The sequence below is a fragment of the Trichosurus vulpecula genome, chromosome 2, assembly GCF_011100635.1.
Source record: "Trichosurus vulpecula isolate mTriVul1 chromosome 2, mTriVul1.pri, whole genome shotgun sequence".
NCBI classification, from domain to species: domain Eukaryota; kingdom Metazoa; phylum Chordata; class Mammalia; order Diprotodontia; family Phalangeridae; genus Trichosurus; species Trichosurus vulpecula.
The window spans coordinates 135,314,157-135,332,262 of NC_050574.1; the positions used below are offsets into that span (position 1 = coordinate 135,314,157).

An 18,106-nucleotide genomic window follows, 5' to 3' on the forward strand; every position below is an offset into this window, starting at 1 on the left:
AAATATTTATAGTAGATTTTTTTTTGTTGTGGCAAAGAATTGGAAATTGAGGGGATGTCCATCAATTGGGGAATGGCTGAACAAGTTGTGGTATATGATTGTGTTGGAGTACTATTGTGCTATAAGAAATGACAAGCAGGATGGTTTCAGAAAAGCCTGTGAAGACATATATGAACTCATGCAAAGCGGAGTAAGCCAAAGTGAGCAGGAGAACATTGTACACAGTAACAGTAATATTGTCACAATGATCAACTGTGAAAGACTCAGCTACTCTGATCAAGACAATTCCAAAGGACCCAAGACAAAAAATAGTATCCACTTTCAGAAGCAGAGAACTGATGAACTCTGATTGCAGATTGAAGCATACTTTTTTCGTTTTCCTTATTTTTCTTGAGCTTTTGGTCTGTGTTTTCTTTTGCAACGTGGCTAATATGGAAATATATTTTACATGATTTCACATGTATAATCAATATCAAATTGCTTGTTTTCTCAACTAAAGGGAAGAGATAGGAAGGGATAGGAGAGAATTTGGAACTAAAATTTTTTTCAAAATGATTGTTAATTTTTTATATGTAATTGGAAAATATTAATGAAAAAATATATTTTAAAAGAAGACTTGATGAATGTAATGATTAGATATGTCTCCAGAAAACTTATTGTTACCCAATTCATGACAAAAAGGTGATGGACTCATAATGTGGAAAGACATATTTTTGGACTTGGCCCATCTGTTAATTCATTTTGCTTGACTTTGCTCATTTGTAACAAAGGTTTTTTTTTCCTCTTTCTTCTTTAAGGTTTTTAATGGGGGAGGGAGAGGTAGGGAGAATTAGAAAAAACAAAGAAAGCCATTGTGACATTTTTAAAAATGTGTAAAAAAGAATAGAAGGAAGCTCAGGTGGGTACACAGAGAAACAAGACATTTTTGAAAGTGGAGTATGGAATTTATTATATATTTTTTTAAAAAGCAAGTGGAATGAAATAGAGATCATGGTTTCATATAGGATATTCTTTCGTGTTCTCTGTGTATGGAAATACTCTTTTTTGTTGCTGTTTAAGGGATTGTAACCACTTTTCCTTGTTTTAGAGAGGGTAGAAGAATTTCCTTTGCTCTACTTCCCAAAGTTCCAGAGAAATCAGATGAAATCAGAAATTATATGCTTTCTCCAGTTATCTATTCCCCTTCCTTAATTTTTAAAAAAATCAAAATGCAAATCACAAATATCAACATTGCAATGTAAATATTTTACAGCTATTAAGAAGTAAATATAAATTAAATTGTTGTAGAATGGCAGCAGTTGGATATCTCATTAAACAAACCATTAGCTAACATCCCTGGTGGAATGAAAGGCAATTATCAGGACAGGGCAAGGAGGTAAGCACATCTGTTTCACAGTTAAGGTTTACTAATTTCTAAACAAAGATCAAACAGCATGCCTAGACAATAAATGTGTAACATTCATTTGCCTGCTGTTCTGTAAAATGTAATATATCTCTCTGCATTCATGATATTTATTTTTTCAAAGCAATTAGAAAAATACAACAAACAAGGAAATCTGGCTGGTACTATAACCTTGCCTATGTATTTTGAATGGCACCAGTATTTGGAATGGGTTATTTTGTTGATGGTTTGAATATAAAATTAAGGGAAACATAGAAAAATGAAAAAATTATAATTGTAATTTAAAGAATTACTTAAATATAAGCAGAAAAGGAATATTACCAAATGGGAACATGGCTAAATGTTGCTTTCTGTTTAGATGCCAAACTTTAGAGGTATCATGGGGTAGAGGACAGAAGTCTGGAAAGCTGTGGTTCAGGCCCTGCCTCTAACAAATATGTGTCCCCCCCATGTGACCCCATGTGATCACTGAACCTCAGTGCTCTAAGCAACTCTCTACTCATTACACATGCATACACATACACACACACACACACACATACACACACACGGCAAGTATAAACAGGGTAGATCACATTACCACATTTCACAATATGTATATGTATGCAAGATTTGGCTTCATGCACATATACATATGTATCTATATCTATCTATCTATACACACTCGCACACCCACATATTGATTGTCACTCATCTCCCATGTCACTGTTAAATATATTTTATCCAACCTGAATAAATATCAGAGCCAGAATTTGCCTGGTTTCCCAAACCCAAACCCAGGACTCTTTTGTCCTACTTTGTGCCCATAATTCACCCTGCCAATATACACCCTTAATAATGGTTTTTCTGGTCATCATTGTCGTCCTAAAATAGTGTTCACAAATTCCCACTCCAAGGCTTCATCATGGTCTGCAAGTAACCCTTGGTTCTGACTTAGTGGTCAGCAGAAGGTAAAGAAGGTTCTACCGTGCTGGAAAGACTTTGAGGACCATCTTGGCAAAATATAGTGACTACTTTCTGAAAACCAGCCTATGTAAACATGGAAATGACTCTTCATTAGAAGGCTTGCTACTAAGTAGCTATTTCTTTGGTTATGACAACCAAAAAAATGGAAAAAATACAAAATGGCACTCAGTTTAATGTGAATCTCTTTTTCTTCTGTAGTATTAGTAGCAGTGAGATGGAAAAAGGTGATTCATTCAGGTTGGAAAGGGACATATACTTGAGAGAGAGACAGGAAGACATATGAATAGAAACAATTAGAATGACTAATGATTACGAGTGCATCTCCTAATACCAAGGAAATTCCATTAACCCTATGTTTATCCTCATTTCCTTTATTTGTGATTGGCATATTTGAAAATACTTAGGATCTGCTTACCCTAGATTGGTACATTTGTAAAAGGCTCTGCCTCCCTTTGTCTCCATTAGCATAAAACTGCACAGATACTAACACTCTGTGAGTCATTCAGATCAGTCTGCAGTTCAGGGTAGGACTGATTAGAACCAAAACAAGACTGGAACCCAAGGGGAAATAATTTCTGAAGCAACTTTCTGAATATAGTCATACCATTAACTTATTAGGTAAAGACCAAAATCAACCCTAAGCTAGAACAAAAGATAAAGTTCAAAAGATGTAGCATGCATTTTAAATAGCTCCAACTCAACTTATTTAAAGAAGCTATTGAGTCTCCAACTCAATCTGTAAAATGAGCTGGAAAAGGAAATGACAAACTACTCCAGTATCTTTGTCAAGAAAAACCCAAATGGGATCACAAAGAATCAGACACGACTGAAATGACTGAGGAACAACAACAGTTATTCCTCAAAATGGCAAATGTTAAAAAAGGAACAGATATTGATATATACTACTGCCATTCCCTATGGAAATTTAACCAATGTAACAATTATCACAAGAAGGTCAAGCTTCCTCATCTCTTCTGAAAAACAAACAAAACAAACAAAAACAAAACCCTGAAACCAAATAATGACCAAGAAATCCAACAACAAAATCCAGTTAATGACTTCCTATATATATCCTACAACTGCACAAAATGTCAGCCAGAAGTTTATGGACAATAGGAAAGGAAGTCCACTAGAAAAGCCAGGACCAGCAAAGACAAACATTAGATGCATGCCTCCCCATGTGATAAGAAATAGATTAGAGATAGCTGTAGCTTGCAAAACCTAGCTGGAGGGAGCAAGAGTGGAGGGCTGGTTGGAAACTCACAGTGTGGACCTTGGAAGTAACCACACAGTGGCTAGTCTGGTATTGGACCTATGACTTCATGCGTATAGGGATGTCCCATGTGAGAAAACAATTTTTATTCATGCAGGTTGGCACTTTCTTTAAAATGTAACATCTTAGAGAGCATGGAGGGGTTAAGTAATTTGCCCAGGGTCACATAATGAGTATGTGTCTACAGTAGGACTTGAACTCAGGCTTTTGTGCTCCAAGGCTACCTCTTAATCCACTATGCCATACTGCTTCTCAGCTTGGAGGAATACTTAACAAATATGAGTGACATTCATCTTGAGATGTGCACAAATATTATTATGGCTCGGATCAAGCAGTATAATCAGAGCAGATTCCACCAGGATAAACATCACATAGATACCAATTATTCACCTGTTTCATTGAAGCTACCTAAAACAAGATAATCACCAAACTTCTGTAATTTACTCATTGCTATATTTTGTGGTGGGGCTTAGGTAGGGTCAATGGTTCAGACTTGTGATTTAATCAATTTGGGGATATTTGATAGGGAAACTTCTACCAGCGCTGATCTGCCACTTATCTAATAAATTAGAGTTTTAGGGTGGTGCCTCTGGACACTTAAGAAGTTAAGTGACTTGCCCAGGAGCATACAACCAGTATGTGTCTGACAAAGGACTTGAATCCAGGTTTTTGCTGAGTCCAGTCCTCTACCCATGATGCCATGTTATTAGTCTCTTGGACATCATGCTGTACATTCTATTAACTAGACTCAGTTGGTAGATGGTTAAAAAAAAACCCTTACATTGAAATTGAGACTTTAAATGACCTCAGGCAGGATCTTGAAGTTAAATCCTAGTTTATACTGCAAATGCAAATATACTTTGGCAAATGTCATGCTGTGTTTTGTCATTGAATATATTTCTGTGGATGCAGCTGCTGTGAGCCAATGTGTTCTTTGAAGTTCTTTCCGCACTGATTTATTTACTTATGCTTGGATTTCCTTTGGTTACATGTATTTTCTATTTGAGCCTACAATAATCTCTCCTTTCTCTGAATTTCTATAGTACATATGCTACACAACTAGTTAGTGGTGATGCTGGGCCCCATGCCTCCTGACTCTCCATCACTATCACACAATATATGGCTTTATTACATACCGTCTTCTATTGTTTTCTAATTTATTTTCTGCATACCCCCCCAATAAGATTGTAAATTCATTGAGAGCAGGAACCATATTTTTTGAAATAATAAATGTTGTGGACTAACTGAAAAACACTTTAAAAATGACTGTAAATCTTGAAACACATACTAATCATTGGAAGAAAGAACCATTTATTAAGCACCTACTGTGCACCAGGTATTATCCTAACTGCTTTATAAATATAATCTCATTGGATCCTCACAACAACCCTGGCAGTAGGTGCTATTATGACCCCATTTTATAGTTGAAGAAATGGAGACCAAGGTGACACAGCCAGTAAATGTTGGAGGCTGGATTTCAACTCAGATCCTTCTGATTATAAGGGAAGATCTCTATCCACTATACTTAACTGCCCAAAAAAGGAAACAATATATAGGGAGAGACTAAAGATGAGGTTGAGAGTGTGCAGTCTGCTGAAGAAGATGGTGGGACAGAGATTGTTTAAGGGAACATGTAGATGGTTTGGTCTTGACAAGGGGAAGAGTCACCTCTCCATTGAACACTTGAGGAAAAGAAAAAAAAATAATGAGGGAACGTGTGGAATTAATGGGTTGTAGATGTAGAAAAGAAGAGAGGAGGTAGTTCACAGCACATGACCTCTCTTTTCTTAGTAAATCAGAAGGCAAGGCCTTCAGCTGTAAGGAAAGGGCAAGAAAGTGGTGTGGGAAACTTGAGAAGAGGAAGTTTAGAACAGCTAATGTGGGGAGTGGGATAGAGTATCAACTAGACAGTTAATGTGGGGACTAGGATAGAGTATCAACCAGGAAGCAGTAAAAGGATTGTCTTGCTTCATTGAGGACCTAATTGAAATTAGATAACTTACATTTGTAGTGGACTAAGTCAGCAGACTTATGTGACTTTTTGTAGATCTGTTCAGCATCATGTAAATAAAACGAAAGAGATGGATGGTGGTGTAATCCAGGATTGAGGTTTGGCAATGCTCGAGTGGAGGTAGGACATAGAAGCAAGGAAGTCCAGAGTAGAGTTTAGATCTGAACCAGTTAACTAAGGGGTTGATATTGGGAAGAGAGAAAGGTGAAGCCAGCTGTCAACTGTAATCATGTCTGGCACATAGTGAATAGGGGCAGTTAGGTGGCAACAGTGGATAGAGTGCCAGGCTTGGAATCAGGAAGACTCATCTTCCTGAGTCCAAATCTGGCCTCAGACACTTAATTAGCTGTGTGACCCTGGGCAAATCATTTAACCCTGTTTGCCTTAGAGAGCATGGAGGGGTTAAGTAATTTGCCCAGGGTCACATAATGAACTAGAGAAGGAGATGGCAAACAACTCCAGTATCTTTGCCAAAAAAACCCCAAATAGGGTCAGGAAGATTCAGACACAACTGAAAACCAACTGAACAACAACTGAACTACACAGTGAATGCTAAGAACTGTTACTGACTAGTTAGTCAAGTATTTTGGAACTAGCCTAAGTGATATAATAGTTTTAATGCCACATCTCTCAGTATTATTTTTACCACATATAGTCTTATATATGATCAAAATAGAATACTTGGCATGTAGAAGTACTTAGGAACATATATATTGGATTTAGATTTTCCAGCTCTGGCATTCACTACTAATATTTCTATTCTGAATTCAGATGTCACAGAATAGATTTCTGTAAGATGTTTCCATATTTACAGCAAACATATCTGGAGCTCAGTATTGCCACCCAATTATCTTTATAATGATATTGCAGCATATCTATATCCAGAAACAAGTCATCTTCTCACTGTGTATTAGTACAAGGTCACAAGAACTCTTGGAATATTAGTTAAGCTCTAGACAGGTCAATCATAATGAATTGGCTCGATCAGAGGTGTCAAACACAGGCCCGACTGTAATTGAGAGATATTCAACAAAATGAATAAAATACGATAGAACGTAGATAATGTTAATATGTAGTTTTCTGTCAATATGTGGCTCACAAGTATCCTCATGCTTGGTTTAGTGGCCCTGTTTCTATTTGAATTTGACACCATCAAGCTAAATGATTTAGATGCTATGCTATAATCACCAGGGATTTTTGTTTACTTGGATAGGTTTATATCATAAGAGAAATTGTAAGACAAACCAGATGGCATCCAGCAATTTGCATCATGATAGTCCATAAGTCAATAACACTTGCTGAACACTGTATTTAGGTGACATGGTGGTGATAGAGCCTGTGGGGTTTAGTGGATAGGACACTGGACTTGAAATCAGGAGACTTGGTATTCCACCCCAAACACTCCTTAGTTGTGTGACTTTGGGCCAATTATTTAGTCTTTCAGGGCTCCCCTTTCCACATCTGTAAAATGGGGATAATTTAATGGTTACAACATCTGTTTTATTGTGTTATGGTGGGAAAGTACTTTGCTAATAATAATGTGTTATGTAATACAAGTTGTTATTATGAGGAGAATTTTTTTAATGATATTACTTCTAAGCTTGAGGTGTTTGAAACCTAATGAAATGTGATGGATACCATAGAAATGTGATGGATACATAAAAATACTTCCAAAAATGACATGAAATGTAATATAGTGGGAAACTATATATACCGTGCATTGATGCTGTGAAGATAATGGTTAATGTAGTGATCATAAACAAGTGTTACTGAGAAAAACTTCTCTTCATAAGATCACAGAGTTAGAACCAGGGGAGAATATAGAAATCATTCAGTTAAAAGCCTTCTTTTAGAAGATGTATGAACTGAGACTCAGAGAAATCAAGCAACTTGTTCAGAGTCAGAAAGGTAGTAAATGACAGGGCTGAGATTCAAACTTAGATCTCCTAACTACACACACAATGTGCTTTTCCACTGAGACATGTGGCTTCCCCTCAGAGAAGACTTCATGGGGAAGGCATATTTTACAACAGAATTTAAAAGGAAAAGGAAGTGAATTGGTAGAATGTCATATATAGCCATTTCAGGTAAGGGGGGGTAAACAAAGTATACAAAGGATACAAGAAGATTTAAGTTTTAATTAAAAATTTTTAAAAACATTAAAAAGTAAAATAAATTCCTCATAGTTAATGAGTGTCAGACAGAGAAAATTCCCACATTAGTTATGTCCAAAACTATATGTCTGTTTCTGAATTTTAAGTTCTTCACTTCTGTGTCAGGTGGTAAGTAGGGTGTTTATCTTCATTATTTTGTAGTCATAGTTTACCATTACATTGATCAGAATTCTTCACTATAATGTTACCATTATGTAAATTGTTCTATTTCTGCTTATACAACTCTGCATCTGTTCATAAAGATCATTCCAGTTTCCCCTGAAATTTCCCATTTTGTCTTTTCTTATGGCAGAATAATATGCTATTTGGCTCATATACTATAACATGTTTAGCCATTCCCCAGCAGGAAAACCCTCCTTCTTTGTTTCCAGTTTTGGGCTACCACAAAGAACTGCATATTGATCTTCTCCTTCTTCCCTTTTTAATTCTTTGGAGTTTAGGCCTAGTAGTGGTATCAAAAGTATCTGGATCAAAGGGTATACAGAAGGTGCCAGCCTTATGGTTATAATGTCAAAATATTTTCCAGAATGGCTAAACTGATTTACAGCTCTGGTCTACCTGTTTTCCCATGGCTGCTCCAATATTTTTTGTTTTTCTCTTTTGTCATTGCCAGTTTGATAAGTGTAAACTGGAACTTCAATTTGCTTTAATTTGCATTTCTCTAATTATTAGAAATGTAGAACATTTTTTCATATGATTGTTGGTTGCTTGGATATCTATCCTTGCCTTTTCATATCCTCTGACTGTTTATATATTGGGAAATGACTCTTAATCTTATAAATTTGAATCAGTTCCTTAATATATCTCAGAAATGAAACCTTTTCAGAGAAATTTGCTATGAGGATTCTTTTTTTTGGTTACCTATTTCCCTTTTAATGTTTACTACATTACATTAATTTGCAAAAAAACTTTTAAATTATATATAATAAAATTATCCATTTTATCTTCTGTGATTCTATTACTTATTTAGTCATGAACTCCTCCTACTGATAGTTCCAAAAGATAATTTCTTCCTTGTTTCTCTAATTTGTTTATGATGCGACCATCTATATCTAGGTGTATCCACTTGGAATTATATTGGTTTATGGTGTGAGTTGTTTGTCTAAACTTAATTTCTTCCAGAGAACTGTCTAATTTTCCTAGTAGTATCCTTCTCTGTAGTAACTGGGGTCTTTGGGCTTATCAAAGACTATGCTACTGTGTCTGTTTGCTTCTATATGTTGTATGCCCAAGCTGCTCCATGGATTTCTCTCTCTTTTTTTCTCTCTCTGTACCAAATAGATTAATTATTAATGATTACTGCTTTGTGGTACAGTTTGAAATCTGGTACTGATACACCTACTTTTTAAAACCACTTTTTCCATTATTTTTCTTGAGATTCTTGACCTTTTGTTCCTCCATATGAATTTTAATATTTTTCTAGCTCTACAAAATATTCTTTTGGAAGTGTGATTAGTCTTACAAAGTTTTTTTGGGAATATGATTCGTATAGCACTAATCAGTAAATTAATTTGGGTAATTTTGTAATGTTCATTATATTGACTTACTCATGAGCAATTCATGTTTCTCTAATTATTTAGGTCTTTGCAGACCTCCTTTAGCTGCATCCTACAAGCTTTGGCATATTGTCTCATTATTGCAGTTTTCTCTGATGAAGTTTTTTTAATTTTTTCTATAATTTATTTTTTGACACACCAGTTCTTTAGAATAATGTAATTCAGTCTCCAGTTAGTTTCAAATTCTTTTTAAGGGCCTTTTATTGAATTTAATTTTATGGCATTGTGATCTTTAAATATGTTTAGTATTTTTGCTTCCTTACATTTTGAAAATAAGATCTTCATCCTAATACACAGTCAGTTTTTGTTAAGTTGGTACGTATATTTGGAAATCATATAAATTCCTTTCTATTCCCAATCAATAATTGCCAGAGGTCTATTATTTCTAATTTTTTCTCAAGTTTTATTCAAATCCTTGTCTTCTTTTTTGTTTATTTTTTAGTTAGATTTGTTTAGATCTAAAAGTTGTATATTAAGGCCCTTCTCCTATTAGTGTAGTTTTACCATCTATTTGTCCCTCAAACTTGATTAACTTTTCCATTGTGTATTTAGATGCCATGTTATTAGATTTATATGTATTAAGTATTGATATTGACTTATTATTTATGGTGCTTTTAAGCATAGTGTCACTTCCCTGCTTATAGCTTTTTAACTTATCTATATCTATTTTAGCTTTATCTGAAATCATGATTGCTACCTAGTTATTCGTTTTTGTCTAATCCATTCTAAATTTTAGGGCATTCAGTTCTTGACTGAGATTTTCCATCATCTGTTCTAAGGTGTCTATTTTCTTTGCCTTTCTGTCTTCCCTAGCTTTTGAATTGTTTCATTTCCCCTAGGCACTCCTCTGTCAGGGGCATTATTTTGCTCTGAGGCTTACTTGGGCTTATTGTAGAGTTGCTATCCACCATCCTCTTTGATGTTTACCCCCTGGGGTGTTCCCAAATCAAGTTATTTCTTCATGGTGTTCGGAGTTTTCCTGAATTTGCTCATTGTGGAGCCTGTATTTGGGTTAAATTCTCCAACTGAATAGTGTGGGCAGGGTTCCTAAGTCACTCTTCTGCACTCATTGGCTTCAGAGAAGGTTTGGACTTGGCTGGGCTTAGGTAGTACAGAGCTCAAGCATGGAATGCTGGAACTGCCCTAAGGCTCCAGGGGCCTCATGCTCTGCCCTCTCTGCTTGGCTCTTAATCTGGCTTGGCTTGTCTATCACAGGATTGCTATAGGACTGGAGAAGTTACTCTGCATTGGGTGTAGGGCTCTTGAGGTTGTTCTCATCATTTAGTAGAGTGGTACATATCTAAGCCCTGATGGAGTGTTTTCTCAGCATCTGGGCCCTTCTACCTCCTAACACGAAGGAATATTTCCAATTGTCTCAGTTTCATATCTGTAAAATGAAAGAGGTTGGACTTGATGGTCCATTTCAGCTCTAATTCTATGATTCTATAAACACTGAGACAATTCCAATAAGATGAAATTTAATAGAGATAAACGTAAAATTTTATCCTTGCCCTGCCTCCATACCCCAAATAAACTTTACAAATATAAATTGGGCAACGTGGTATAGTAGAAAGAGTATAGTCTTGGGAGTCAGAGGACCTGGGTTCAAATTCCATTTCTAATGCTGACTTGTGTGACCTAAAGCAAGTCATCCAACTTCTTACCTCCTCTGTAAAATGAGGAAATTGGATTAGATGGCTGCTGAAGTCTTTTCCAGTTCTAGATTGATGATTCATTGATTCTGTGTTTCTTTATGTGGCTATACAGTAGTTCATCTGAACAAAGATCTGGGTGTATTAGTAGACTTTCAAGCTCTTTAGTCAACAGAGTGATTTGTCATCCAGAAAAGTAATGTGATCTTGGGCTGCATTAACAAAAACATAGAGCCCAGGATCAAGGAATAATAGTCTCATTGTACTCTAGAGAATAGATTGCATATGGAATACTTTGTTGCATTCTGGGAGTCACATTTTAAGAAGTTCACTGATATGATGAAGAATGTTCAGGGGAGAATGACCATAATGGTGAAAGGTCTCATGTCCATGCCACATGAGGACTGGTTGATGGAAGTAAAGATGTTGAGACTGGATAAGAGAAGTCTCAGGAGTCACAATAGCTCTTCAAGTATTTGAAGGACTGTTTCATGGAAGAGAGATTAGACTTGTTTTGCTTGGCCTGAGAGAGAACTAGTAGCAATAGGTGAAAGTTGCAAAGAGGCAAAATTTAGACTTGAGAACAGAAAAAAAATTCTTTATTCCTTCCTTCCTTCCTTCCTTCTTTCCTTCTTTCCCTCCCCCCTCTCTCTGTCTCTGTCTCTGTCTTTATCTGTCTCTCTCTGTCTTTGTCTCTGTCTCTCTGTCTCTCTCTCAGTCTCTCTCATCTCTCTCTCTCTCTCTCTCTCTCTCTCTCTCTCTCTCTCTCTCTCTCTCCCTCCCCCCCCACCCCTTTTAAAGCCTGGATCCTATCTTGGCAAGGTTGGAAGTGCAGGGGCTACTCACTGGCCTGGTTCCACTTTTATCAGCACAGGAGCTTTGACCTACCTGCCTCAGCTGTTCTGGTAGCTAGGATTACAAACATTCTCCACCATGTCTGAAAATAAATCTTTTGGCAATTAGAACTATCCAAAGGTGAATAAGCTGCCTCAGAAGATTATGGGTTTCCCTTCATCTGAGGTTTTCAGGGAAAGGCTGGTTGACCACAGGGTTTATTTTTTCGGACACAAATTGGGCCAGATGGCTACTGAAGTCTCTCCCAACTCTGAAATTCTGTGAGTCTGTGACCAAGTTCAAGAAAAACAAAATGATTTAAAGTATATTCCTAGGTGACCAAAATTCAGACAATGCATCTATTGTTGTGTCTTAAAGAATATATAGTTTTACAATATATTCTTTAGTAATGAATTCCCCTTCTCCTTCTCTAGAGACCCAGGGTTTCTAACCTGGTTAGTGGAGTGAGGGGAAATCCTTTCAAGCCTGGGAGTTCTGGATGGCAGGACGAGGAGGCCTCTTCCAAACTGTTTTGGTTTGTTGACTCCCCTCCCCCTTCCCTCCCCAACACATGCCCCCTATCTTCTTGCTGGGCCTTTCAGCAACCCCCAGAAAGACATGTTAGTGGCAAAAAACACCTGCTTACTCTCTTTTCTCTGCTGAAGTGAGGTCCACAAGGGATGGACTTGAGATATTATACGATACAGGTGGGGGTGTCTCTGAGGATCTGCCACCATTATAGTGGGACTTGTTTATATTTGGTAATATTTGCTCATTAATGTATAATAAATTTTGGTGATAGAGGTAGTGTGGCACGGTGAATAGAGGTCTGGGCGAGGAGTCAGGACCTGGGCTCAAATCCCACTTCTGATGGTTATCAGTTATGTGCCTTTGGGTAAGCCATTTTTCTTCTTTATGGCTCAACCAACTCCTTGGAACTTATCTAGGAAAGCACATACAAGCTGTGATCTGCATTGACAGAGGGAGTTCCCATATTATAAGTTTCCCAAGTTGATGAGTAGCAATACCACACCAACAGAGATGACTCCTCTAGTCTAACACAGTGAAACATCTGCTGTAGTTACTGTTTGTTGGCTAAGCCAGTATCCATAGATCTGCTGTTGCAGTAGATAGGGTACTGAGCCTGGAGTCAGGAAGATCTGAGTTCAAATACAGCCACAGTGCTAGGTAAGTCACTTAATCTCTTTCAATCTCAGTTTCCTCTTCTGTAAAACAGGGAAAATAATAACACCTACCACACAGGGTTGCTCTGAGGATGAAATGGAACAATACTTGTAAAAGGCTAGCTATTGTAATACTGTGGGTATGTATGTACTGAGGTAGGTAGGGGATGATAGAATAGGAGACCTTCCATCAAAAGCATGCCACAACGTAAGACTGCATTTAAAAATTAAATTGGAACTTACATTAAATCTTGGATTACTTGTTTGCCTGGATCGTTTTTCAGCCAGCAGATCCTTGACTGTGTGTTTCACTCTGACGCCTTGATAGACTCTCTTGTTGTAGTCTCCTGGGACTTAAAAAAATAGTTTGGAATGAAAATCAAATGAAGTCAAGGAAAATGAACTTGGCCTCTGGACAACTCAAGGTGAGAATTCTAACCCTCACTAGAATAATAGCTAGCCATCATAGAAAGTTTTAGTTAAATGAAACATTAGGGGTCCTCCAGTTTAATTCAGTCCTGAGAATCTTTTACCAGCGTTCCATATTCTTGGAAATCTCTTTTTGAATACCTCTAATTGATATAAAAGTCAGCATTTTATGAGGTGGCTTTGTTCCATTGTTGGGCAGCCTCTTGTTAGAAAGTTTTTGTGTTGAATAGAAATCTGATTCCTTTGTATTTCTGCTCGTTAGCTTTACCTACTTCTGCCCTTGCAGCAATTTAGAATAGGTCTGTACTCTTTTCCAGAAAACAATCCTTCAAATAATTGCAGATAATTATTATGTTATGTCTGTCTTCTCTCTTCCAGGTCATAGGCATTTTACATTTCTCATATTACATGGTTTCCAGACCAGTTATGATGGTGTTATGTTTTTGTATGAGATACAATTTGTGTTTGTTCAAACCTTTTTACATAGTTAATGTTTCAGTGTAAGATATCAGGGGTTGGATGTATCCGTAAGTTCTGTTATTACCTCAAGTGGTAGAGAATTTAGGCCGATGTGATCTGTGCTATAGACATAAGAATATTACTGTACTTATCTAAGGGAGTGGTTCTTTTTTAAGAGAGGGGCCAATGAAAGAGGTGTTAAACTAACTGTAAAAAAAAAACAACAACAAGACCACATCATATGATCTCTTTTTGAGGTACAAATTAGTCCTTTGAATGAATCAAAAGGATCACAACTCAGTCAAAGAACAATTAACTTAGCTAGCATTTATACAACTTCAACGTTTGCAAAGCAGTTTATATATGCTATTTTATTTGATCCTTATAACAACTCCTTGAAGTAGGTGCTATTATTATCTCAATTTTTTACAGATGAGGACACTGAGGCTCAGGATGGTTATGTGAATTGTCCAGGGTCACTCAGTAAGTGCCTGAGTCAGGCTTTGAACTTGAGTATTTCTGATTCCAAGTCCAATATTCTATCTACTCTATCCACTTGACTACCTACCTTCTCTTTAAGAGAAAATTTTAGGTTTTTGTTTACTTTGGGCAGTCAAAAACACCAGATTTTTTTTAAAAAAAATTAATAATGCCAATAACAAGGTGGTAACTCTTTGTAGACAATTGTGGTATAGTAAAAAAAGAGCACTGGACTTTGGATTGAGGAGACTTTGTTTGAATTCTGGCTCTGCTGCTTATTAACTATGTGACCTTGGGCAAGTCATATCATCTGTATGAGTTTCAGTTAAAATAGAGATAAAAGTACCTGTAGTGCTGGCCTCATAGGGTTATTGTCAAAATAAAATGAGATGTTATGAAAAGCACTTTGTGAACATTAAATATTTAAATACCACTTATTCTTATTAATTCATTTTAAGTGAAGCCTCAATGAAATGCTATTGAGCTGTTCCAGCTAGTACACAATGTAACAACTTTATTGCTTGGTAGAATGTTATAAGATGCATACTGTGCCCATATTCCATGGAGTTCACTAATCAATTGCCTTCAAACTAAAATTGTAAGTGATATAGATCCTATCACAGATTAAATTCCACTATAATAAAAATCTTGCTACAATAAGCAAGATTTCTATTATTTACTTCAGTGACATTGAATTTTTAAATGAAGTGACATTGGACTCCATGCTTTTCCTTGCACAAGACACTCCATCTCCCAACTGTGCATTTTCCTCTTCTACATACTTTATTATTGCCTTATGATTCTTGTCTCCTTCTGCCTTATTTTCTGTTCTGCTGCAATCTTAGAAATATTAATTCTTGTAGGAGATTTTCATGGTAGAAATTCTCCTGTGGTTCTGACTGTATACTTCATTATGATCCTTTGCCATCACCATGCTAATTTTTCACCATTTACCATGAAATGTCCTTCTCTGGGTTCATACCCTTCAGGGTGTTAATTGCCCCTAGACACTCTGATTGCCTTTCTTCTGAGGCAAGATGTTGTCCATGGAGGCACAACACTCATGTAATGGTCTCTCTAAGCACTAAATTTCTGCACATTATACCCATTGTAACATCCTCCCATTATAGAATTTTCTCTCTCCTCTCATGGTAGCCCCTCCTACCACTCAATCAAGATTTCTTCCTTCTTTTCCCCATCTCAACTCCAGCTTTGACACCTCGTCCATTCTCCTGTAGAACCTCTTTTTCCTGAAAGATGACAGGAGTTATTTTTCTTTCATTGTTTACTATTGACTTCATTTGTTGTTGTTGTTTGTCATTTTCAGTTGTGTCCAACCCTCCATAACCCCATTTGGTGTTTCCTTGGCAGAGATACTGGAGTGGTTTTTCATTTCCTTCTCCAGCTCATTTTACAGATGAGGAAACTGAAGCCAACAGGGTTAACTAACTTTCCCAGGGTCACACAGCTTTGTGTTTGAGGCCAGATTTGAACTCTTCCTGACTCCAGGCCTGGCCATCTGTCCACTGTGCCACCTAACTGTTCATTGACTTGATTAGGGTATATCAAACTTTCCCTTCTATCTTCTTCCTATCCTGTCCCCTTTTATTCTCTTTATGATTCTACATTTTAGTACTTCCCCCTCCCCAATATTGATTGACCTATAGGCAGCTTTGTAAGGTTTAGTCCATGGTGTTTCAGGCCTGTTCCCCCACCACCAGTTTTTCTGTTTATATTCTGATTTCACCCTTGTCCCCTTGTATGTTTTTAGAAAGAAATCTCTCAATGGTCTATTTGTTGTTATTTAGTTGTTGTTGTTTTTAATCTCAAAGGTGTCTTTCTAACATTTTTCTCCTGGAGTAATTTATCTCACTAATTGTGCCTTCCTTGGTGATTGTTTGCCTTCCCTTTATTTCTCCTGTCTAAAAAGCAAATAGTCTATCAACGTCTGGTTTTCTTTGTAGGAATGCTTCAAATTTATCTTTTTTTATTGAATGTCTGTCTTTTGTTATCTCTAGGTTTAGGCTTGTAAGGTATATCATGTCAGGGTGCATCTTGTGCTTTTTTGTTCTTCAGATCACAGTATTACATTTCCTCCTACTCTTTCTGGTGGGTGCCAAAAACTCTTGTATTATTCAAATTTCCTTTCCTTTATATTTGAAGATCCTTTTCCTGGGTGCTTACAGAGTTTGCTTCTCTTTAGAATTATTAAATTTAATCACTATGTGTATTGTAGTTTGTAGAACAGGGTTTTTTTGTTCATTTTTAAAGTGACCTGTAGATTCTTTCAATTGGTACTTTGTTTTCTATGTTTAGAAGTTCAGGAAAGTTATCTTGTATTATTTTTTCCATTATGATATTCAGTTTTTTCTTTTTTACTTGATTTCTCCCATGAGACCCATAATCCTCTGTGCAACCTGTTTTGGGGACCAATATGTTTTCCTTGTATAGCGATAATTTATGTTTTTAACATTATTGCTTTTTTCTTCTCTTCTTAGAAATTATCCTTTATTTTGGCACATTTATATTCCCAATCAATTTTCTGTTTTGGTCCTTTGGTCAGATTTGTCATTTTGGATTCAAGTTGTCTATTTTTCTGATTTTTTTTCCTGCTATGCAGGTCATAAAGCCAATTTACTTTTATAATTCTTATTTCTCCCTTGAGCCATTCAGGAACATTTTACTGTGGTTCCGTACTTTCTTAGGAATACACAGGGTCTTCTGCCTTATCAGGTATTGATTCACTTTCCTTTGTCTTACAACATTTATTCAGAGATTTCTGGATTCATTTGGCTGATATGGAGGCCATATTTCCTTGAGATGTTAACATATTCATCATCAATTTATCTGCTAGTGCTCAAGGTATTCAACTGAGTTTTCTTCCTATTGAGATCTTTAGTGATTTCTGTCTTTCCCCTTTCTATTCCTCTATCATTTATGTTCTGACTTCTTCTCCTTTGAAAGTCAATCCTTGAAGGCTGGTCTTCAAAGTTGTCTCATCCTCCTACCACATTGTGGAAATTATTTTTTACTGAGCTGTTTCTGCCACATGTGACTTCCAGGGGGACAGAATTGACCCCAAGTGTATGTCAGTCCCCTTTCCTTCAGTGTTGGTGGAGCCCTATACACAAGCTGAAACCCCACAGCAGTCCCTCTGTTCCTCAGTTCTCTGATTGAGCACTGTCTAAGACAGTGCAGTGCTGCACTACCCTCTCAGGCAGAGTATAGTTCCTCAGATTTCCATAGCATGGGGCATAGAGGAAAACTGGGGCACAGAGAAAGCAGAGTTGTGTTCTACCTCAAGTCCATGGGTCTACTTTTGCCACCTTGCAGAGTATTGTAGCTCACTGGGGAGAGGGTGCTGAGTAAGCATGTTTGAAATCTTTTTGTTTTTTGCTATTCATCAGGTGTTACCTTGTTATGGTTTTCGAGGTCTTATATAATGGAGACAGCTGAAATTGCTTTATGTTTTGCACATAGTTCACATTTTGGGAGGTTTGAGGGGTCATGAGGATCAGAGAAAATACTTATCTTCCATTTTGTTGGTTTTATGACCTGGAAATCTGTGCATTTTCACTGGCTGTCCCTCATGCCTGGAATTTTCTTTCCTCATATCTGCCTTCTAACTTCTCTGGCTTCCTTTCAGTTGTAAATATCCTGCTTTTTTCAAGAAATGTTTTCTGATC

General features: G+C 36.8%; 1 protein-coding gene across 1 annotated transcript in view; it reads right to left on the reverse strand.

The window, feature by feature from the left end:
* C2H11orf53 (chromosome 2 C11orf53 homolog) overlaps positions 1 to 18,106 on the reverse strand; it is a 71,676-nt gene that overhangs the window by 44,910 nt on the left and 8,660 nt on the right. Inside the window, exon 2 of the mRNA XM_036743953.1 lies at positions 13,296 to 13,405. Coding sequence (XP_036599848.1) covers positions 13,296 to 13,405 — 110 coding nt within the window. The remainder of the gene's footprint in view (positions 1 to 13,295; positions 13,406 to 18,106) is intronic.